Source organism: Urocampus carinirostris, chromosome 15 (genome assembly GCF_059441175.1).
Source record: "Urocampus carinirostris isolate Australia breed hairy pipefish chromosome 15, RoL_Ucar_1.0, whole genome shotgun sequence".
NCBI lineage: Eukaryota > Metazoa > Chordata > Actinopteri > Syngnathiformes > Syngnathidae > Urocampus > Urocampus carinirostris.
The window spans coordinates 5,210,198-5,234,046 of NC_142363.1; the positions used below are offsets into that span (position 1 = coordinate 5,210,198).

General features: G+C 39.1%; 1 protein-coding gene across 1 annotated transcript in view; it reads left to right on the top strand.

Annotated features, from left to right (window-relative positions):
* Positions 1-23,849, top strand: part of LOC148351372 (ALK tyrosine kinase receptor-like) — a 569,914-nt gene that overhangs the window by 408,321 nt on the left and 137,744 nt on the right. The window contains 1 exon segment of the mRNA XM_088354005.1: positions 14,804-14,935. Within this exon segment, the coding sequence (XP_088210131.1) occupies positions 14,804-14,935 (132 nt within the window).

A 23,849-nucleotide genomic window follows, 5' to 3' on the forward strand; every position in this document is an offset into this window, starting at 1 on the left:
TTTTTCCCTTAAAAAGGGTGCAAAACACCAGCTACCATATGCTAGTGTGACACTTTGACTGTAAACCGTGGTTGAAATTGTGCCCTGTATATACTGGACTGAACCTTTTCACAATCAATGTTGTCTCTGCTTTGCATGTAAGAAAATCAGATCAGCATAGAATAATAAAATTGTATGAACTTTTTATTATCTACGGCTCGTGAACCATAGGTTGGCGACCCCTGATCTATACCAACAGTACGGTAATCAGTTTTATATTTTATCCCTGCACATACTTTTTAAAGTGCAGGACCGATGCTGAGCTTAAAGATCCCATTTACAAAGCAGCTGGCTTGTAAATGGCCTGTTTGTCGTAGAGATTATGTCAAAGTACCTGAGCAGAAGCTTCGGTGCCCTCAAGTTACCTCAGCAGGTTTTCTCACATCACATTATTTAGCACGCAAGGCAAACGGAGCCAGTTAGCACCCAGATAACAAAACACTCCAAGTCCCGCAAACAATTCATCCGACACTGACCTGATTATTCTGGCAATCTGAAGTATGATTTAGGGAGCGAGACAGGTGAGAACTCCGCTGGCTCAATTTACGCTCTTTGTAGGCTCCAAACTGAGTGACGCGACCACTTTTGGGTGCTTATCCGACTGTCCCTGAGCTAATAATAACAGATGGGTTTGCATGCTGTGCCCTAAGGTTTTGGTAGAGACATTTTTTTTCCTCTTTTAGTGATGCACTGTTGTGTTTGCGCTGAACTGAAAGGAAGCCCTCTGAATGCATAATGCATACCATGAATGAATGCCCATCGTAAGACTGCATCCAGAGTCATAAACCCGTATGGTCATAAACAAACACCACATCATTTATTTGAAATGCTACATTTTCCTTGTCCTGGGCTGACTGTGTCTATTTTTGCCCCATAAATGTCACTGCACATTGCATTTTTACTCTTGAGGGCTCTTTTTCTTGTAAAAACGGAGCCGCACCCTTTACAGATACTATGTTATACTGAAAACCTGTTACAGGCAAATGTGTTTTCTTGGTATTTAGAAAATAATTAAAACATAACGAAAAGATAATTCATATTTTACTTATATGCCTGCCAATTTTAGACCCCCATTTAATAGGATGATAATGGTGAGATTGTAGTACTGCAATATTATATTTCTACAATATTTAACCATCTGATAAAAAGTTTTGATTCCATTTATTGGGTTTTAGTACCCTCTAACTGCTATTTTTGGTCCGGTTTAATTTAATGTAAGACTGTTAGGGCCACATACAGTTCCGTCTAAAGAAAGGTTTTTATTCCAACTGTAGTGTTTTAGTCATCCACTGGCTATTTTTTTTTTTTTGTGAAGGCCTGTTTTAGCCACTGTAATAGTTTAGCTTAAAGAGGACCCCATTAGTGCTTCAGACAAATATAGCATTGTAAACTATTGTGCAGAGTACCAGACTATGGCATGTAATCTAATGTGAACTAGCCTACTTTTTGTCACTGCTGTTATGTTCGAAAACACAATCCCTTTTTTCCAATAATTGTTTTTGCAGTCATGTACAGTCATGTGCCTTTTTTTAAACAAGCAACCCACTATGATGTAATGATTCTGAAATGTACTACTACCAATAATAATAATATTATGTATTCTATCATAATGCTTGGATACAATTAAATATCTACCTTTTCCAGAATCTCTCACAAATATGTAAACAATTAAATAGACATTTTGATGAGGATGCAGTCAGGTATCAGACTGCTACATCTACTTTTTACCTCTGCTGGTTTTCTGACTACTTGACTCAGCTAGTAAATATAAATACCTGGGAATGGCCAAAGTCATATGAAAATTTACACTGCACAACATTTACAAATTCAAAACAAAAGATACAATACACTGAGTTTCTGAATACGAAATAAATAAATATGGACCTGGGATATACTTTGATGTTTTGTACCATCCAGGCAACAAAATGTATTTTATTTTGATTTGACTTCATTAATCAATGTATCATTGGATTGGCACATTCCAGACCTAACCAAATTTGTTACCAGTCAGTTGCAAAGCACATAAAAGCAAACCAGAACCCCAATTAACACCCCTAGTAGTATTGTAATTCCCCATTTTATGTCGTATGGTATGATTGAACGTGGGATAAAGGTTTAGAGCAGGGGTCTCCTACAAGATATACACAGGCACCAGGGTGCCCCCTAAGGACAGCTGAGGTGTATGCGGACACCTCACCTGAGAAAAAAGCAGGGTCATTGTGATTATCTGGTAAATAGATTTTTTTAATATTGACTAAGTCTATTTAAACCTACTTCCGATAATAAACCTGGTAATAAACTAGTAACAACACAATGAGTTGTTATTTTAAAAACATGTCAAACTGGGTTCGCATTGCGCTAATTAGTGAGAAAAAGCAGCTCTCTGGCTAATATAACTCGGAGATCTCTAGTTTAGAGCAACATTCAGACAATATGCAATGCAAGGTGCATTAAAGGGAAAGCATCTCCATTTTTTTCTCTTTACTGTAGTATGTTCTATGCTTCCTGATAAGTTTATAGTTTAGTAGACGCTCAAAATAAGAAAAGAAGACATCAATGAATTTTAAACTTGCTAGGACAACGGAAAATACTGTACAGAAAACTCTCACAATGCCAAATTCCAAATCTTATATAAAAGCCCTCCCCTGAGCAGATCTACCCTAAGTGTGGGTTCGAAGAATAGGAAAATGATTGGCCGATGGTGAAAATTATGTATATATATATATATATATATATATATATATATATATATATATATATGTAACCGCGGTGTACGTGTCCCACCAAAGATCCACATTCACGCTGGACTGGATGATGAGGTTTTTATTATTACAGTTTCTGCAAATGGATGAGTCACAACATTAGCTTTTTCTGCTGGGTTTGATCTCTTTGATCTCTTTGTAGTACTCTGGTAAAACTGACAACAAAGCATATCAAAGAGCTTTCTTTTCACTTTACAGAAAATACATTTTAGAATATCACAATACATTTTTACATCTTTACATTTTAACAAGATACTTTTAACAAGAGATCGTATAGTGGATTTTTAACGTTTACAATAAATTCAACATGTTTTTCTTTAGTCTGAATTTTAACCAACATCATCCTTTTTTAATGTATATGAAAAAATAGGAATAAAAACAATAATGAGTATAAAAATGGGTACAATTTACCTGCAAATGGATGAGTCACAACATTAGCTTTTTCTGCTGGGTTTGATCTCTTTGATCTCTACAAGGGGAATTAATATTTAGTAAAACAGAAACAAAACGAAAATAAATCAAAACAGCTTGACAATATCAATCACATTACTATGCATGGTGAGAGATTTGTCAGCTGGGGTTATAATGTTTAAAATTAACTTATTTTGTGGAGCACCAAAAGATATGTCTTACCTTTGTAGTACTCTGGTAAAACTGACAACAAACCCCGCCTCCTGGTCACATGTTAGAAGCCAAAACCAAACCCCACCCCATACCAGCAGATGGCACTGTTGGACTCAGCATTGCAGGACATTTACCAAAAACTATACACATATTTTAGCAGGAATTTCAATAAAATAAAAGTTATTATTACACCCGTTACATACACCCCCCTGAAATTCTGCTAAATATGGGAGTGCTACACTAAACAGAAAAAAAATCACAGCCAAAACGGCAAATACTGATGAAAAAGACACGAAAACTGGTACAGTATTACAAGGAACAAACTGAAGTGCATGTCAGTTCTAAAACTCTCCCAAAAAAGGAGTGTGAAAAGAAAGGAGGCGATCAAACTCCTATCTAAGCACAGACTCAAAGATGCCTGTTACATCTCTGAAATATCAAACATTGTTCCTGTAGTTGTAAGTGCTCACATAGGCACAATTCTTGTTTTGTAGCTCTTCTCAGCGTGGTATTCATTCAGCACCTCTAGTACCTCACATGCTGACCACTTTTCGATGGTTTTTGATCTGTAAGTGAGTGCCAGTTCCTTGCATGGGCAGTTCCCAATAAACATGCGAGTAACCTCTATTTCAGGGTTGTCAAATGTTTTGCCCTGCTCACTCAAGCACTCAGAGGCAAGGTCAGCTGCTCTGTTTAGTCTCAGCCAGTAGTCATAGGGGTCTTCCTGGTCTTTGGGCAAAGTTGAATAAAAGTCAGCTAAAGGGACAGCAGAGTACTTGGTACAGCTAAAGTATTTCCTGAGAAGACTATAAATCATGCCAGGGCGGGTATAGACGTCTATATTACTGTTTCTAACGCCAAACCTAACTACATCTTTAGCTTTTCCTCTCAAATGTATAAGGATTTCATCTGCTTGCTCTTCAAGTCTCACATTACTCCTTTTAATAAATGTCCTCATTAGATCTTCCCACTCATGTATTGTTATTGAGTCTGAGCCATCCCCAATAAATGATGGCGGTTCCTTAACCTTTCTCTGCGTAACCACCTGACTCAATCTGTTTGCTACATCTTGTGTGGCAGCAGCGTTAGGAGCTACTATATTATGTGACTGAATATTTGAGAATATGCTATCAGCCAATTTATGTCCTATCTCCTGAATAATATTTTTCATCTGATCAGCTACACCCTCAGAAATGTCACTCGTGCTCTGATTAAACATGTTTCGAATATGTAAATGAGTCAAAATCACAAAATAAATCAGTAGCCTGAGTAACACGTCACTGTATAGCAATTTTAAATACTGTGAGCTGATGATTTCATGAAACGATGTGGCAGGTAGGACAGTCCTCGGTTCGGAGAGTTTGAATGAAGTCACGGGTCACGGCACCAATGTAACCGCGGTGTACGTGTCCCACCAAAGATCCACATTCACGCTGGACTGGATGATGAGGTTTTTATTATTACAGTTTCTGCAAATGGATGAGTCACAACATTAGCTTTTTCTGCTGGGTTTGATCTCTTTGATCTCTTTGTAGTACTCTGGTAAAACTGACAACAAAGCATATCAAAGAGCTTTCTTTTCACTTTACAGAAAATACATTTTAGAATATCACAATACATTTTTACATCTTTACATTTTAACAAGATACTTTTAACAAGAGATCGTATAGTGGATTTTTAACGTTTACAATAAATTCAACATGTTTTTCTTTAGTCTGAATTTTAACCAACATCATCCTTTTTTAATGTATATGAAAAAATAGGAATAAAAACAATAATGAGTATAAAAATGGGTACAATTTACCTGCAAATGGATGAGTCACAACATTAGCTTTTTCTGCTGGGTTTGATCTCTTTGATCTCTACAAGGGGAATTAATATTTAGTAAAACAGAAACAAAACGAAAATAAATCAAAACAGCTTGACAATATCAATCACATTACTATGCATGGTGAGAGATTTGTCAGCTGGGGTTATAATGTTTAAAATTAACTTATTTTGTGGAGCACCAAAAGATATGTCTTACCTTTGTAGTACTCTGGTAAAACTGACAACAAACCCCGCCTCCTGGTCACATGTTAGAAGCCAAAACCAAACCCCACCCCATACCAGCAGATGGCACTGTTGGACTCAGCATTGCAGGACATTTACCAAAAACTATACGCATATTTTAGCAGGAATTTCAATAAAATAAAAGTTATTATTACACCCGTTACATATATATATATATATATATATATGTGTGTGTGTGTGTGTGTGTGTGTGTGTGTGTGTGTGTGTGTGTGTGTGTGTGTGTGTGTGTGTGTGTGTGTGTGTGTGTGTGTGTGTGTGTGTGTGTGTGTGTGTGTGTGTGTGTGTGTGCTAATGACCCTGCCTAAAGGAAAATCTCACCCAAAACTGGTTTAGCATCTCAATGTGGGTGATGTTCTAATGTTTCACAATCATTGTAGTTGACCTGGTAAACAGTTTACACATTAAAAAGCATTCTGGAATACACTGGAGACAGAAAAAAGAAAACATTTAGCGAGTCATCAGCACCGATCAAAAAAATCATTGGTGGCTCTATGCCCAGTCTGGAAGACATTGCCACCCTGCAGTACTGCAGCAGAGCTAACAGCCTTATAAAGAACTCTCACCCTGGCAACCACAATTTTGACTTGCTGACCCCTGGTAAGCACTACAAGTCCCTTAAAACAAGGACTACCAGGCTCAGTGACAATTTCTTTCCCAGCGCCATCTCCACCCTAAACAAGCAAACAAGGCTGAGGAGAAAATACAGCTTCCCTATGTAAAGAAAATATGGGTTTTCATATCTTACTTATCTACTTTCTGGAATTTTGTTGCTGCTCTTTTTCATTGTACTGTTCTTGCAATCCACTTACAATTAAAGCCAGTCTTTGAGCACTCGTTTGTAAATATGTTCACCTATTTATCATTCTTTTTATTTTTTAGGGGCTTTTAAAGTCTTTCTTGCATATTTACTTTGGAATCCCATGTCTAACCTCATTGTAAAGAATGTTCATTATGTTGTTTTCAACAACAATGAAGACAATTCTAATTCAAATTCTGATTCTAATATTTACTAACAAGGTTTTTTGAAAGCCTGCAGGGCAGCTCTAGCACCACTTTGTGTCTACATATGCATATCTTTTGATGGGTGGATTAATGGAGCAAAAGATGTATGGAAGAATGGATACAATCTTCTTATCTTCTGCAGGTCGAAAAAGCAGTCTAGCTGAACCCCATACGAGAATGTATTATGCTACTGAGGCGTACAAAAACTTATTTTTGCAAAACAAAAAAGCAACCTTGTGCAGAGTGAGCAGGGAGTGAGAGAGAGGGATGATGGGGTGCCGCTTTTGGCTGACGGCTAGAAGAAAAGGCACCTCCTCTTACTGGGAAGGCGAAGACAGAGGTGAGAGTCGTAAAGGAGATCAGAACTGAAAAGTAAGAACATGCTGTTCTACAACTGTCTAGAATTTCAACTAAAGACCTACAAAGAGGCAGGGGAAATACAACTATTGAAACGCATGAAAAAACATTCTTGTTCTGTTGTGAAATTGGATTTTGAGTTTATTTTCTTTTGAAACAAGGTTGCTTTGTCAAATATACGCAGGTCACTGAGCTGTAAATTTCGGAACCCAATAACAACCCTTTAAAGTGTATATTGCCAGACCTGTTTTGTATTTCTTGGGAGATAATGCATTGTCATGGAAACTGTATTTGGTGAGCTGCCATCAACACTTCACGCAATTCCAATATACTGAAGTTATTGTTAAGGTTTCATTTTCTTTTGCAAACGTATGGCAACGAGTTTTAATTACACAACGTCGAATTTTATCAGTCATTTAGGACAACATTGATAATTCAAAGAACTTTTGAAGTTAGTTTGCTCTACTATGTTCTCAAAGAAGTTTGGAGATATCTTCAGGCCTGCTAGCTATAAAATAATTCTGGCTAGTATGCGCAGCCCTTAGCTTTTGTTAAAAAAAAACTCACTGTTAGCCATTGTGGACATAAACACAGTGTGAAAGCCGAAAGGGATGCAGCGAACAGAAAAAAACATTCAGAGAGCAGAGGTGCTAAAGGTATCTTAAAACAAGGACTAACAGACTCAGAGACAGTTTCTTCCCCAGGGCCATCACAAGCAAGCGTGCCAAACTCTAAAAATGTTTATCTTGCTTATGTATAGAAAAATTGCGTATTCATATCTTATTTATCGATTTATTTGAGAATATCTTTCGCTGCTTATATTTAATTGCGCTACTTTTCATTGTACTGTTTGTCATTATGCACTACTTTCTATTGGACTAGTGTTTTAACTTAGGCCAGTGTCCAAGCAATCCCTTGTCAATAGCTTTGCCCATTTACACCGACATTCTTTCATCTTATTTTTCTCTCTTAAACCTTTATTACATGTGTATCATTCTGTAGTGTCCAACCTTGTTGCAAGTACCGGTAATAGTCACTAATTATAATGTCAGTAAAGACATTTCCATTCAATTTAAAAACATCTGTCTTGATTTGCTACCCATAGAAATCCCTCTTCATATCACATCTGTGAAAAAGGGTGTTTTGTCCACAACGGCCCAAAAGTATGTTTGTCGGTGTCTGTAAGTTAACTTTAATGGGTGCCAACAATCTTGATAAGTAAAAACTTAAAAACAACATTCCACCCCCATCGGCATAATTAAAAAAAAAAAAATGCCATATGCATTCTATGTTGCTTACCACAGAACACTAAAAGTGCTTGTTTACTTTCCAATTTTGTGGCGAATGTGTGGGATGTCATGCACTGCGTGAAGGTGATGTCTGATCCACTGTTGAATAGATACTTCAAAGCTCTCCTCTTTCATCTATAATCACTTTGACAACAAAAACTATACGAATAGGGAATATTATGCTTATTACTGTCACTGCTCTATGTCATGTTTTTATGCCTTGAAGATGGCATTTTTATATCTTTGTAAGTATACATACAGTGGAAACTGACTAAAAAACTATACCAGGAGTCAGCAACATTTTCGGTGTGGAGTGCCACTTTCAAATTTCCTTTTAAATCAGTGTGCCACACCAAGATCAATGACCTGCACAACATTTTTTTTAATATACGACAGAGCTGTAATTTGGGGCGGCACGGCAGCGCAGTGGTTAGAGCGTCTGCGGCACAGTTCTTAGGTCATGAGATCGAACCTTTCTGTGTGGAGTTTGCATGATCTCCCTGTGCTTGTGTGGGTTTCCTCCCACATTTTCAAAAAAAAGCATGTATGTCAGGTTAATTGGCCAGTCCAAATTGTCCTTAGGTGGTAATGAGTGAGTGAGTTGTCTGTCTACGTGTGCTTTGTGACTGGCTGGCAACCAGTTCAGGTTGTCCCCTGCTCACGGCCCAAATATAGATGGGATGGGCTCCAGCACCCCCGTGACCCTACTGAGGATAAGCGGTGCAGATGATAAATGAATGAATGAATGAGAGCTGTAATTTTACACCAGTCCGAATACACAACATGTATATACATTGCATCGTATAACTGACCAATTCATCTTCCACTATCCTTGTTCATCAATGAACAAAAAATAAATGTGAGCAACATGTGGAAAGGCCTGTAGATATCCATGACTTCAACTTTTTACCACAAGAATCAACCAGAATCAACCATTCTTCACCAACAATGAACTACAGTCAAAAACAAGTGATATGGACAGCTACCACACCATTCAATGAATTCTTATTGCAGAAAATATCAAAACTTGAAATAACAGCAGCAAGGCAGAAGGCTACTTGAAAATATGTGCAACAGAAATAACAGCTGATTTGGTCGCAGATATAAATGGTTTTCTGTGCTTTGCTATGCTGTGAGCAATGTGATAACTTGGTTCAGTGGTGGTGGTTTTAGTAGTGACAAAGGTTTTTAGGGTCTGTGTTTGTTGGCCGTACCTGGACACAGCGCGTTTTAATGTCTCCACCTTGTCAGACTCATCATTAAGATTCATGTTCATGTTTCGTCTCATAATGACGATTAACACTTGCTGTGCAAGGTACAACGTTCTCGAGGAATAATGCACAAACAGCACGGTCATTTTTTTGCGCAAAGCCCCAGTCATCTGTCCACGTTGGCTCAAAAAAACGAGATTTTTTTCGCTGGAGGAGCCGTTATGATTCATTAATTTATCACGCACCGATGTATCTGTGGATGGGTTAAAACAGGGATTTATCCTCCTCTGCGAGGCGCGGCGCAGACACACGCTCACACACGAAGCAGAGGAGGAGGGGCGCTACCGTAAAGCCCCTAAACAACACAGAACGCAACTGAAAATGTCTTAATTTCTGGTAAAAAATGAGCTTTGTTTTTAAAAAATAATCATAATTATTTGTATTATTTTGCCTTGCACTCGCATGCAAAAATAAATTTGTGTTGCCTCAGTGGCATAATACATTCTCGTATGGGGTTCAGCTAGACTGCTTTTTCGACCTGCAGAAGAAAAGTTCTGTTATGAATTGTATCCATCCACCCATCCTTCCATACAGCTTTTGCTCCATGAATCCACCCATCAACCCGCTTATATGTGCCCTGTGAAATTATTTGGCACCCTTGAATGTTTCAACTTTTCATAACTTATCAGACTCCAAACATAAAACTAGAATGTTTAAAAAACAATTTCAAAAATCACTGTGACTTTTGAACTTTGAGGTGGACATGCTAGAGAGTCATCACCGTACCATTGCCCCCCACATGTCACTGCAAATAAATTACAGGCAAGAAACTGTTAGACTGCATAAATTCCATTTCCAGTTGGCGAAATGTAGAAAATGATGCAGAGGTACCTAAAATGTCTTATTTTAACCGTTTTTTTACAAATGTCACAAATTCGTCAAACATAGAAATCTTCTCAAGAGTGAATCCAAGACAAAAAAAGACAAAAGTCGTTGGTCCAAAACCCCACATTACGTGAACATTAAATGAAAAAGAAACAGTATCTTCCAGGCACCATCAGTAGCCTATAGTTTAGCAAAAGTTGGGCTAATGATGAATGAATGAAACTTTTATTTTGAACATGACATAACGAAAACAAAACAACAAATTAAAAAAGAAAAAAAAACACAATGTTATCGTACATGTTCGAAAAGGATTAGGAAGAAGCATATGCTTATTAAATCCTACCCCTTTGACTTCATTAATAGTTGTGTGCCACAGTTAAATCGTCTGTGTATTTACATACAAAAAACATCTCTTGAATATACATATTTACATTGGCTTTATGGATACACAGTCCCTTCATTATCATCATCATCATCATCATTACTTCCAGATAGACAGATAGATAGATAGATAGATACTTTATTCATCCCCGTAGGGAAATTCACACTTCCAGCAGTCTACCCTGTTGTTTATCCACCTATTAACTCTATTGTCATGATTACTCATTGCACTCACGAGTGCCTGCCTGTTTGGCGCCAGCTGCTACTGGTTTCCTGATTGGTTCCCCCTCCTATTTAAGCTCAGTGCTTTCACTCGCCCTTTGTTAGGCCGTCAACGAACCTCTGTTTACACAAGGCAAGCACTTTGACTCTGACTCCAGTCTGTCCCGTTTTTTCGACCGTATTCCACCCGTCTGTTCCTGATTCTCCGTTTGTGTCCGGCTACGACCCGTTTTTGACCACCGACCACGTTCTGATCTCCCATCCCAGCTAATGACCCGTTTTGGACTACCGACCACGGTCTGATCCATCGCTCCAACTATCGACACGTTTTTCCCGTTTGACCACGCTACGATCTTCCGCTCGGGGGGATCCACTTCCGCATTCCGAACACGCTCTGATCCCGTAAATGGCTTGCTTCTCTCGTCCGGATCTCTGGTATTTGTTTTTCCTTTATGTCTCAATAAACTTGTGAATAAACGTTACGCATCTGGGTCCTCTTCCTTTTCTGGTCTTGACATCCATAATGCTAGTAATCACCTAATATCATAGAATCACCAATAATGACAATAATAACAATTAATAACAGTTATAGTAATTACAATGATTATTATTGTAATGTGCTGTGGCTCAGGAGGTAGAGCGCTCGTCTTGGGATCAAGAGATCGTAGTTCGTCGGCAGTTTGAATCCCGGCTCCTCCGTGTTACATGTCGAAGTGTCCTTGGGTAAGACACTGAACCCCTAATACCCCCAATAAGCAGGTTAGCGCCTTAGATGGCTGCACGGCCGCTATTGGGAAATGTGAAGCACAATGTAAAGCGCTCTGGGAAGTCTTGACTTGAAAAGCGCTATATAAATGCAGATCATTTAATTTCATTTCATTAAATTCCTAATATAATAATGATAATAATAACAATCGCAATGTTGATTTGATCACATCTACCGTTTGTTCATCATTCAGATGCCATTTTCCTCTATTTGGACAGTGTTGAGCTCCACCTGTAACTTGTTCCAAAGTTTAACTCCACATAACGACACACACAGACTTTTCCCGGTAGTTCTCACCGGTTGGATTTTAAAGTTATAGCTTCCTTATTTTGTGTGAATAATTTTTGTATGTTCCCTGGCAGTATATCTTTGTTCACTTTAAATAGTAGTTGGGAAGTGGAAAACTCCACTAGATGAAACTGTTTTAGTAATTTGGACTGTATAAATAGAATATTTGTATGATCACAGTGTCCTACCTTTTGCACGTTTTTGGAGTACAAAAAGGGGATGGAGTGAGCTATTGTAGTTATTGCCCCAAACTTCTGTACAGTATGTTAAGTATGGCAAAACCAAAGAACAATATAATAAGTTCAGTGCATTATAGTTTAAAATGAATTTGGATTCATAAATAATTGGATTACTTTTAGATACCTTAGTTTGTATGTGTCTGATATGTGTTTTCCAATTTAATTTACTGTTTATTGTAATTCCTAAACATTAAATGTAAAGAAAATAAAAATACAGTTATTTATCGTTACGTAAACAACAATTAGATTAAGTGCAAGGAGTAGAGTGAAAACAAAACAACATTTCATGGTGTATGATACAATATTGAATCAAAACTGGTTCAGGGGCCAGGAGAAAACCTTCGTGGGGTCGTACGTTGCCTGCGGGTCTTGACTTTGACAAATGTGCTACAGTGCGAAAACGAAGACGTCTTGTACAGAGCAGTAGTTTCACAACAGTGTAATTGTTATGGTATCTTTTTACATTAATTTGTAAGTTGCTTTGCTCTTTTTAAAATGATTCAGTTGTTTATCAGCCCCTAATCTCTTTGATCACCTTATAAACCCTCTCAGACCTTTTTCTTCCTTCTAAAGGTCAGGATGTCCACATGTTCCCCACATGTTGCTCGATTGTCAGCTTTTAGGTCTTTGGGTTACTCAAATCATACCTTTTATCTTGTGTTTGTCTGCACACGTGTGACATTTCAACCATGTAATTTTCCAACAAGCAACCCTCAAAATGAAGCTTTTATCAGGGAACAATTTCACTGCCAGTCTAATCATCTCAGGAGCAACAAGTGGCACGGGATTATCCCTCAGATAATGCTTTGGCTTTCACTGAAAAGAATTGTGCGTATAACAGATCAAAGCCGGTTTTTTTCTTCAAGCAAGACAACCTACATAAGGAAGAGGATAGGCTTTTCTTTTTTTGGGATCAGCCTCCAAGGATTGGGGTTGTGTCCACAGTCTGGGAATATCAGAAATATCACTGCCCTGATTTGCATAGATATGCAAATACCACCACTGTGTTGTTCAGATAGATGACATCAAACCAGTGCAAGTTCATGTTTGTGTATTTAGCTACAAGCAAGAGTATCTAGGTCGAAGTTTTTTTTCTTTTTCTTCCCCTCCTGATGAATACTGCACTAAAAGCCACATGCTTATCCAGACCCCAGCAAGGCTATGTATCTCCTTACAAGGCCGCTAGCTCTAAGATGTAGCATGTGCCTCGCATCCAACAAAGGGTTAATGAACTCTTGTCAATGACTGATGTACGCTTTGAATTTTCAGTTTTTTGTAAGTCAGCTGATTTGTGTTTTCATATTGACATCTTACTGGAATGGGAAAACATTATAGCATCATAGGCAATTGATGGGGCTCACGTTATGTATCTTCTATAACTTCTGTAACTGGGTTAGCGTGGGAGTCTGATCTCATAACACCTGTTTCTTTTTTATTCGTGGGCTAGATCATATATATATATTTTTTTTTTGGTTTAGTCGAAAAAATTGTTTGGTAAATTCAAACTGTGAATCTTCACACTCAAGTTGCCTACCATCAACGACACTTGAACTTTTGTCATGCCATGTTTGTGGGTCGATGTTTTACCAGGTGGCCTGCAGGCTGGATAAGCCAACCAAGGGTTTTGATCTGGCCTGCAAGGCAACACTGAGAGAAGCAAGAGAGAAATATGAGCTTCAGTTTTATATACATCCACTTGATGTTGCCCACGTCAGGCACGACTCACAAAGCAGCTGTAGTATTAGTAGTTTATTTTACCCTTGCTCACACGCACACTCTCAATCTGTCTCTCTCTCTCTATCGATCTCTTTACTTTTTCTATATCTACCTCTCTCTTCTTCTTTCTTTTTCTCTCTTTCTTTTTTCCACTCTCTCGCTACCTTTCCTTCCATCTTTCTGTCTCTCCTTCTTCTCTCACTTTATGTTTCTCTCTCTCTCTCCCAGCTTTCTTTTTCTCTTTTTTTGTCTTTTCTCTACCTTTTATCTATTTCACTCTCCTTCTCTATCTTTTTCTCTTTCTCTCTCTTTCACTCTTCCTTTTTTCTCACATGTTTTCTATCATTCTCACTTCTTTTTATCTGTCGCTTTATCATGGTCACTCTTTTTCTCTCTCTTTTTTTATTCTATTGATCTCTATCTTTCTCATTTTCTGTTTCTATTGTTCTCTTTTTCTGTTTTTTCTCTTCCTTTCTCCTTGCGTGCCTCTATTATGCTCTTTCTCTATTGTGCTCTCTCTCCCTCTCTCTCTAAAAAGACCTTTAATCAGCGAACCCGGAAGCGGGTCAAACAGGCAAGTAGTTGGTTTGGCCGTATTCACTACCTGTTTAGAATAACCAAGTGACAGATCACTAAATCAGGAAAAATTCCCTGGACAGCTACCATGTCGCGCATCTACAGATTTCAGCCCTTTAATATGTTATGTATTAACACTGTCTTAAGAAATTTTCTTTCCGTATGCTTAGTAAGAAGACCATAAAGTAATGGGCTGAATGGGTATAACTATCTGGGATAATCTGTTGCCTCGTTAGCGATGCTACAGTGTCAAAAAGGATTCTGGGGTTATTCTTTTGTGCCGCAATCACCTTCGAAAAATAGGCTGATTTTGCAGAGGCAAGGGCTGCTTTCATAAACATGTGCTGAATAATGTTTTCTTGCATGTTTCCAGCTTCTGCAGTGGGCCCTAATATCACTCTCGAAGGCCAGTACCACTGTCATGAGGGGCCGGCGATTCCTTTGGACAAATTATGTGACTTCAAAGCGGACTGTCCACACGGGGATGACGAGGGCGAGCAATGTCGTAAGTTAATCAGGAATGAGTAACCATATTTTCCACACAATATGGTGCGCCAGGTTATGAGGCACACGCCCCAAAAATAGTCTTTTGTCATACAGTTTCATGAATAAGCTACACCAGACTATAAGGCATATGGAAATAAAACATTATTAATTATGTTAGCAAGGAGAATGGGCCAAACCAATACCAAAAGCAAAAAAATGAAACCGGAAGCGTTACTTGGTGTGGACTTTTTTTCCACTACAGAAAAGGACACCACCAAATGTAGTTTGTGTTTTGAAATCGTCTGCTATTGTGGCAACTCCACAAATTGACAATAACACATGTCAAGTCAAGTCAAGTCATGTTTATTTGTATAGCCCTTATTCACAAAGAGTCTCAATGGGCTGCACAGATCAAAGACTATTGCAAATTATTATTACAGACTATTATGACACCATACCCTCATCTAAAACACCAATCCATTTTTAATGAAAAAAGAGAGCAAATTGGCTGCAAACAAAATACAAACATGTTACTGTTCCTGAAAAAAAAATAACCTGGAAATCAGTTGTAACTATGTCAACAGAACCATTGCGAGACAATTGATACTTTATTTGTATTATGACTTTATTTTCAAAAAATTGTGAAATAGTACCCTACTTTTGTTGTCTTGTTGACAATGTTAGGTCATTTGTATTTTGGTTCCACTGCTGCTTTTTTTGCTTTGACTTTCTTTGCTTTTGTTCTGAAACAGTTGTAATAGAAATATTTTTATGAAGTTATTTTGTATATACTTTTAGAGTTTGTAATGTAGTTATTTAATAATTGGAGTGCATGAAATAGGTGTGCGCTGTTTGTCAAAATTATGAGGGGACAGGTTGAATTAGTAATTGATAGTGACATTTCCAAGCAAACATATTTGATTGGTATTAATCGATACTTTCCGAGTATTTCCTGCCCTTGACAGATCATATCTCATTATGACACTATTTATACTCATGGTACCAGAAACAAATATTAGAAAAAGGGGGGAAAAATAAGTTTCCCTAACGATAAATACAAGTTATTTCTGGTTGTTTTTGGCACAGAGAGGAACAAAACTCGAATGCCTTTTATTTCCACGTATTTAAAGGTGGTCGAGTGGTTTTGGGGCTCTTAGTGACGTATCTTGGGACCAATACCCATTGCATACAACGGTATGCGATTTTGGTCAGCGATATTTTCCACTCGATCAATCATTGTAAGAATACCGTAAAACATTGCATAATAACACACGTGTATATGAATACTGTATGCATTTCCAATCTTCCATCGATCCAGCCATTTTCTGCACTGATAATCCTCACACAGGTCACGGAGGGTGATGCAGCTCATTCCAGCCATCGATAGGAAGTCGCAGGGCACACTAACACAGACAACTGACTCGCTCATTCACACCTAGGGACAATTTGGAGTGGTTAATTAATATGACATGCATGTTTTTGGAATGTGGGAGGAAACTGGAGTGCCCGGAGGAAACCCACGCAGGCGCAGGGAGAACAAGAAAACTCTGCACAGGAATGAGGCTGCAGTAGCTGGAATTGAACCCAGGACCTCCGTTGGGCTGCACGCGAACCATCCATCCGCAGTGCCACATTTCCAATCTTATCCACCGTATTTTGTGGCATACTGTATGAGGCGCATTGGGGCTATAAGACACAATTTCAAATTTCTGGCCAACTTGAGGTTTTTTGCTGCGCCTTATAGTATGCTAACCGAAAGGCGGGCACGTTCGTTCTTCGACCTTCATCTTTTGATTTTTGCACTCAAGTTATGAAAATGGGGCTCTATTCTGCAGCTTCATTAATACCAGTAATTATTCCTGCTGAGAAAGAATGTTTGAGTGTTACCCACTATCTCTTCGAACAAAGAGGGTGAGAAAAAGGCATCTGTTCGAGTGCAGATATGCTTGCTGAGCATTCTTCACCCTCGACTTATGTTTGTCATTTGTATTCATTCTTTATTGTCAATCATAGTTTTTCGTTCTTTTTATTGAATTAATTCCTTGTTGGCTTTGTTGTAGGTGGAAGACTGCTTCATAGTTCAGCAGTCCTGGGTTCAATTCAGCCTAGCCGCCTCCCTGTGCAGAGTTTGTATGTTCTTCCTATGGCCAAATGGGTTTTCTCCTGGCACCGGGTTTCTTCCCGTATTCCAGGTTGATTTTTTATTCCAAATTCTCCACAAGTATGAATGCTTGTTTGATTGGTTGTATAAGGGCCCTATGATTGGCTTGCAATCAGTCCAGGGTGTCCCCTGTCCACTGCCTGTCAGCTGGGATGGGCTCCAGCACCCCGACAACCTTAGTGATAATATGTATCTCGGAAATGCAATTACTGATTGAAACCTCATGATTCAAATAATCAGATAAAAATATAGCAATAAAATAATCCTTTGCTGTACGTTGTTAACATATTGCGGTTTCGCTGGATCGCAGATTTCCATTGTGCATTTGCTCCGCATTCGTATTGGCTAAACGGAGGAAGATTCTTTCTACAATGTTGGACTTATAGACCAGCTAAACTGACTCTGGCGAAATATTGGGGGTTTTGTGCTGCTTGATGGCTCCCTGGCACTTTTAAAAAAATGTTTGATAATGGAAAAATATTGGTAAATTACAGTTTTGTATAACATCCACATGATGGCGGCAAATTATCAACCAAGGTATAATAGATTATTTCCTTAATCCGTACAGTTTTTGCACTCTAACAACTGCAGAATATCATATGCATCCATTCATTAATTGCACCGGTTAGTAGGGTCGCAAGGGTGCTGGATCCCATCCCAACTATCTTTGGGCAGTGGGCAGGGGGACACCCTGAACTGGTTGCTAGCCAGTCACAAGGCACACAGAGACAGACAACTCACTCGCTCAGTCACACTTAGTGACAATTTGGACCGGCCAATTAACATGACATGTATGTTTTTGGAATGTGGGAGGAAAACGGAGTGCATGCAAACTCTGAACAGAAAGACTGTTAGCTGGATTTGAACCCATGACCTTAGAAGTGTATTGCAGACACGCTGACCACTCAGTTGGTTGGTTGGTGGGATCCCTTAACAAATAGGGTTGTCGGTGCACTATTTTCTTTGATTTGTCTTGGGCAGGTACAGCCTTGCGGCGCCCATCCTTCTCCAGGCCAACATGCGATTCCACCCGGTCTAGAAACCGGGGAACTTTCACGTCATAGATGAATGTGCTAACCACTGCACTACAGAATAGAAGTTATTCATAGAAATAAAGTTTACAAAGTACAGTACTTGTATTTGTTAAAAAGAATTGAGCCTGTAAATAAAGTTTCTTAAGTAATAAATACATTATTAAATATTTCGCAGGCCGTTTTTGGAATGCAACCCACATGCAAAACGAGGGATAACTGTACAGTAATACCTGTTTTTTTTTCGCAGTGAATATGTTCCAAAAGGACCCACGAAAGACAAAATGTGAGAATTAAAACCCTTTATCTATAATCTTGCTGATCTCGTGTATTGCACTATTGAGGTGTGGAAATAATTTTAGAATACTCCCGTGCTCCTCTGAGTTAAATGTCACAATGTCTTTGGGCAAGACACTGAGCCCTTAACGCCCCCGATAACTAGATAGGAGCCTTGCATGGCTGACACCGTTATCGGTGTGTGAATGGTTAAATGTGAACACATTGTAAAGCACTTGGGGAGGTCTTCATTGACATGAAAAGTGCTATATAAATGCAACCATTTACTTTTTTTCTTCAGATGTTATTTTGTCACCATCATGTGGACAATATTGGAAAACAAAAATGTCCCATAAAATGCCTTTTCCCTCCCTTTAGCATGTAGAGAAGTCCAAATTTGTCGGCCATAGAAAGTACCCTTCTCTGCCTTTTGGCACTTTTGTTGGTCCAGAGCATTTTGTTGACATTATTGCTTTTGGACCTGGGGGCTTACCATTCGCTACTGGTGACAAACAACCAAATATGCTAATATAAGTTGACTCCCTGATTTAAGTTTTTTTTTTTTTTGGGGAGTTGTAAAATCGGCTTGTATGCAAGTATATACGGTAGGGACGATATCTCCATGAGCAGAAGTCCAGCGACCTCGCACTCTGTCTTTGCGACAGTGCCACCGTAACTGTATTCAGTTGTACTGTACTTTGTATGTAAATATAAACGTGCCCACCCTTTACTCTGTGTTAATGGTGGATTGAGGGTTGTATGTGACACATTGAGATGTGCAGGAGATTTCGGCAACCAGATGACATTGTATTTCAAGATCAGTTTTTAATAGATAACTGAGTAATAAACTATATGGAATTAGAGTGGAATATCAATAATGCATTATAGTACTCGTTACCGAGAAAAGTAATTGCATTTTAGGAGCAATTTCCTTTATACACTTTATACCAAATGTGTCAAACACATGGCCCGCAGGCCAAATGTGGCCCACCACATTATTTTACGTGGCCCGCGAGACAATGCCGAGAGAAGCACAAGAGAAAGATAAGTATCATGTTAAAAAGTGACTTGCCGTTTTAAATATGTCCATTGGATGTCACAAAAGCCAGGCGCCACTTGCAGCGCACCCACTGTCGCTTTATTTGCTGACTAGCACTAATCAACGACAGAACATTGGGCAAACAGAATTCAATGTTGTTATACTTTAAATAAACTTCACAGGTTCGCCTTTCAAATCAATAAGAAAATATATTTCAATAAAAAAAACACTTGTGTGTCTGCAGAAGTTTAACCCCTCAACTTTTCGATAAACAATTATGTGTCTGTACGATGTCACCAAACACTGAAATATGCCATGGCACATATCATTGGAAAGCTTAAACTCCCGGGATTCAAGGCATGATGACCATTACTTGTCACAGAAACACCACAAGCGGCCTGAAACAAAATACCGGTAAACTATAAAGCTGGTTTAACTTACCAATTGTGTCCGCTGGCCATTATCAAATTCATTCAATCTCTGCAAAAATGGCTTTGTTACATACAGGACAATCCAGATAATTTGAAATAAAATCTTAATGCTAAAATGAATTTCTGCTTTGTTGGATGTTCATAGTAATAATGCTTTAGTTTCGCTCCAAACCTGCTTTTTGAAAATAATTCCCACTTTTAAAAATATTCCCAATATTGTTGTTAGCCTCTTAGCTTTCGATTGTTACTACCCTTGGTCAATAGTAGTACAGAGCCCGATTTGGCCTATACGGGCCTGTTTGATAAAAGGGAGATGCCCTCCGGTAGCTCCAAATATCTAAAGCCAGTACTAGCTTTATGCCATTTTCCTAGGGTGGTATCTAAATCAGCCGAAAATAAACATCCATCCATCCATTATCTGCACCGCTAATCCTCAGTAGGGTCACAGGGGTGCTGGAGCCCATCCCAGCAATCCCAGCTATCTTTGGGCACTGGGCAGGGGACACCCTGAACTAGTTGCCAGCCAGTCGCATGGCACACAGAGACAGACAACTCACTCACTCATTTACACCTAGAGACAATTTGGAACAGCCAATTAACCTGACATGCATGTTTTTTGGAAAGTGGGAGGAAACCCGCACAAGCACGGTGAGAACATGCAAACTCCGCACAGGAAGGTTCGATCCTAGGACCTCAGAACTGTGCCGCACACGCGCTAACCACTGCGCCACAGTGCCGCCGAAAATAAACATGCGCAAGGCATTTAGGAAATGTGCTATAATTGATTTGACTCTTGGAAAGAAAAGTCCTAATGTCTGAAAAAAAGGGCAAAGTAAAGTACACATGCAAATATTTTCTGGTTGTAAACTGGTCGTTTCCAAATGGCCACTTTTGGAAACGTCTTAATCTACCCTTAGAAAAATGTGTAAAATACAAAGTTTAGTTTTTCACATTGTGATCAAATTTGACAGGGTACAAGGTAAGGCTTTAAGCTATTGTCTCACCTGTTTTCCAGCTAATTTGCCCATGCTACACTCATCTGTCGGCATTTAATTGCAAAAAAAAATCAGGCGGGAATAAAATCGTTCTATTGTTGTGTGGCCCTGCAACTAGCTGGGAACCACTTCACCTTGCCCACCGCCCGAAGATGGATAGGATGGGCTCCAGCACCCACGCAACCCTATTGAGGATAGGTGGCAATGAAAATGGATTAATCAATGGATAATTCTGTGCGTTCCAACTCAGATTACTCAATGCTTCAAGAACAGCATTAATTTTACTTTGGGTCCGTATTCAGGCGAATTTTACAGGAACGCTAGGGGTTTAAGTAGCTTTAGCTTCTTTCTATAAGAGATATGATTTCTAACAACGAATGTTAACATTTTCATGACAAATATATCTACATACCGGAGCCATATCCCCCTAGTGGGAGGTGGCTAGAGTCAAGAGCAGTCTGACTCTTTTTGGGAGATTGATACAGAGAAGGGGATTCCCAGCCATCCCGCTCAACCCAACTGATGTGTTGGGAGTCATTAGGTGACCAAACCCCCCAATTCCAATGCCAAGCAGGGAGGCAATGAGTACCAATGTTATAAGTCTTAGGTATGACTCGGCCGAGGCTTGAACCTGCAACCTCTCAGTCTCGGGGCGGGCGCCCTACCCACTAGTCCACCGAGCTGAAAATATACAAACTAAAAATGGTATTAAATCATCACATTAATCAATTAAATTATTTTGTTGAGTGTTTTCGTCACATCCCGATTTTAATGAGTTACCACGAGTTGAATTATCTGTAGTGGAAATTAATCAGTTGTTGTTTTCCTTCTTTTTTTTTTACCAAGCACAGTTGATAATCGCTACCAGAGATTAAATCTCAGTGAAGCAAAAAAAAAAAACAACACCCTGATGCATAATTAATTTTGAGCCTCCTAAAAGACCCTTACCCGATCAGCTAAGGCACTTTTTTATGCCATTAAGTTACTCGTCCGGCCCCCGTGAGAACGTTTTTTCTACTATGTGGCCCCGAGCAGAAATATTTTGACACCCTTGCTGATTATGGTCCGTCCATCACTAACCGCAAACACCCCACAATGCATTTATCTGATCTGTCTGCGAAATTCTCAGTTTTTAACTATTTAAATCCCCCATAAGCTACGGAGGGGCTAATTACTAGGCGCCACGGGACTCGCGGGCAACGTAAAAGCATGTGTCAATTCCGAAGATTTTTGACATAAAAATGCAATGTAGTGTGAGCACCAATCCATCCTCTGCATCATTACACAACCACTATATCTTTCTGCTTCCAATCGCAACTTCTTCTGGTTGATCTTAGTCAATTGAGATTCCGCCGCTTTTCAGCATATTTCGTCCAACTACAGAGGAAAACTGCTTGCATCAAAGGGAATGCAGGCATGTGATTTAAGCAGTAATCTGTGAGATTCCTCCTTATCCCGGTTATTACTTATTGAGAATTGTCGCTTTGAAGCTTCCCTTTTCTTTCAGCTGTTGTTCCGCCAACGCTAACTAATAAAGTGAAAGGTAACTTGAAAGTATTGCACATGTCATGCACGGATACCCACACAGTTGTCAAACAACAAAAGAAACAAACATAAATATCAAGTGTGCTACACTCTCATTTCCAGATTGCAGTTCTCTTGAATTTACTCGTGTGCAGTGCTTATGGCAATTGAAGAGGATCCCTACATTATAAAACTAAAACAGTATTAAATTAAAAGATATTTATCTTATATATACTAAAAATGTATTTTTAATTATTCAAACATGACATCTTCCTAACAACAATTCATATGATACTGGATATTGAGCATAATCCACCTTGCTTTTTTTATTAATATGCAGTGTTGGAAGCAATAGTGGAATAAATTCATCTCTCATCTCATTAGCCGTACCGCTTATCCTCATTAGGGTCGCGGGGGGGCTGGAGCCCATCCCAGCCATCTCCAGGCAGTGGGCAGGGGACACCCTGAACTGGTTGCCAGACAATCGCAGGGCACACGGGGACAGACAACTCACTCGCTCGCTCATTAACACCCAGGGACAATTTAGACCGGCCAATCCACCTGAAATGCATGTTTTTCGAATGTGGGAGGAAACCGGAGTGCCCGGAGGAAACCCACGCAAGCACGGGGAGAACATACAAACTCGGCACAGGAAGTCTGGAGCTGGATTTGAACCCACGACAGGTTCCCATGACATGAACTGTGCCGCACAAGCGCTAACCACTGCGCCGCCGTGCTGCCCGTGGAATAAATTATTTACAGTTATTAGTTACTTCATTTAAAATGTAATTCAGTTACTTCCCAATATGACTAACACCCAAAAGTAGTTACAATTAGTTTCAATTTATTGTATGTACTTCTAAAGAAGCTGACCCCGTAAAAATCCCTTGAAATAGCTACATGAAAATAAATAGAAGAAAACCTGTGAACCAACCTGTGGGAGCGGTGAACCCTTCATATTGTTTGCCTTGTGCAATCCTTAGAGCCTCCAAATACACACATAGCTTTGTCGCTCCATGTCAATTTTGTCTTTGTGCTTCAAACCACTCCAAGATCTCCTTCTCCGTTTTGGGGTACTGTCCAAGACATTTTTTCTCCAGGCATGGGGTATTGAAAAATAATTCCACAAATAAAATAAAAAGATTCAGTACTGTAAATTTTGTGCTCATATACAGTGGGGAAAATATCTACACAAGGAGATATTCAGCGCTTTTTGGAGCAGACCTTATTGCCTCGCCCCAAAAACATTAAAATAAGATGCAGGGAGATCTTGGCGGAGATCTTCGTCAGACTCCAAAACAGAGTTCTTATTCGTCTAAGAGACAATCAGCTTTTTTTTATATCCTCTGACAACATCTCATGTTACTTAGCGCCTCCCCTCGCGATGACGCACTTGTTTTCCCTCAATGTGCATGCTTTTTGGGAATTGACAATGTTTTTTCAGAATGTTGTCGTCCTCTTTCGATTCTCGAAAGT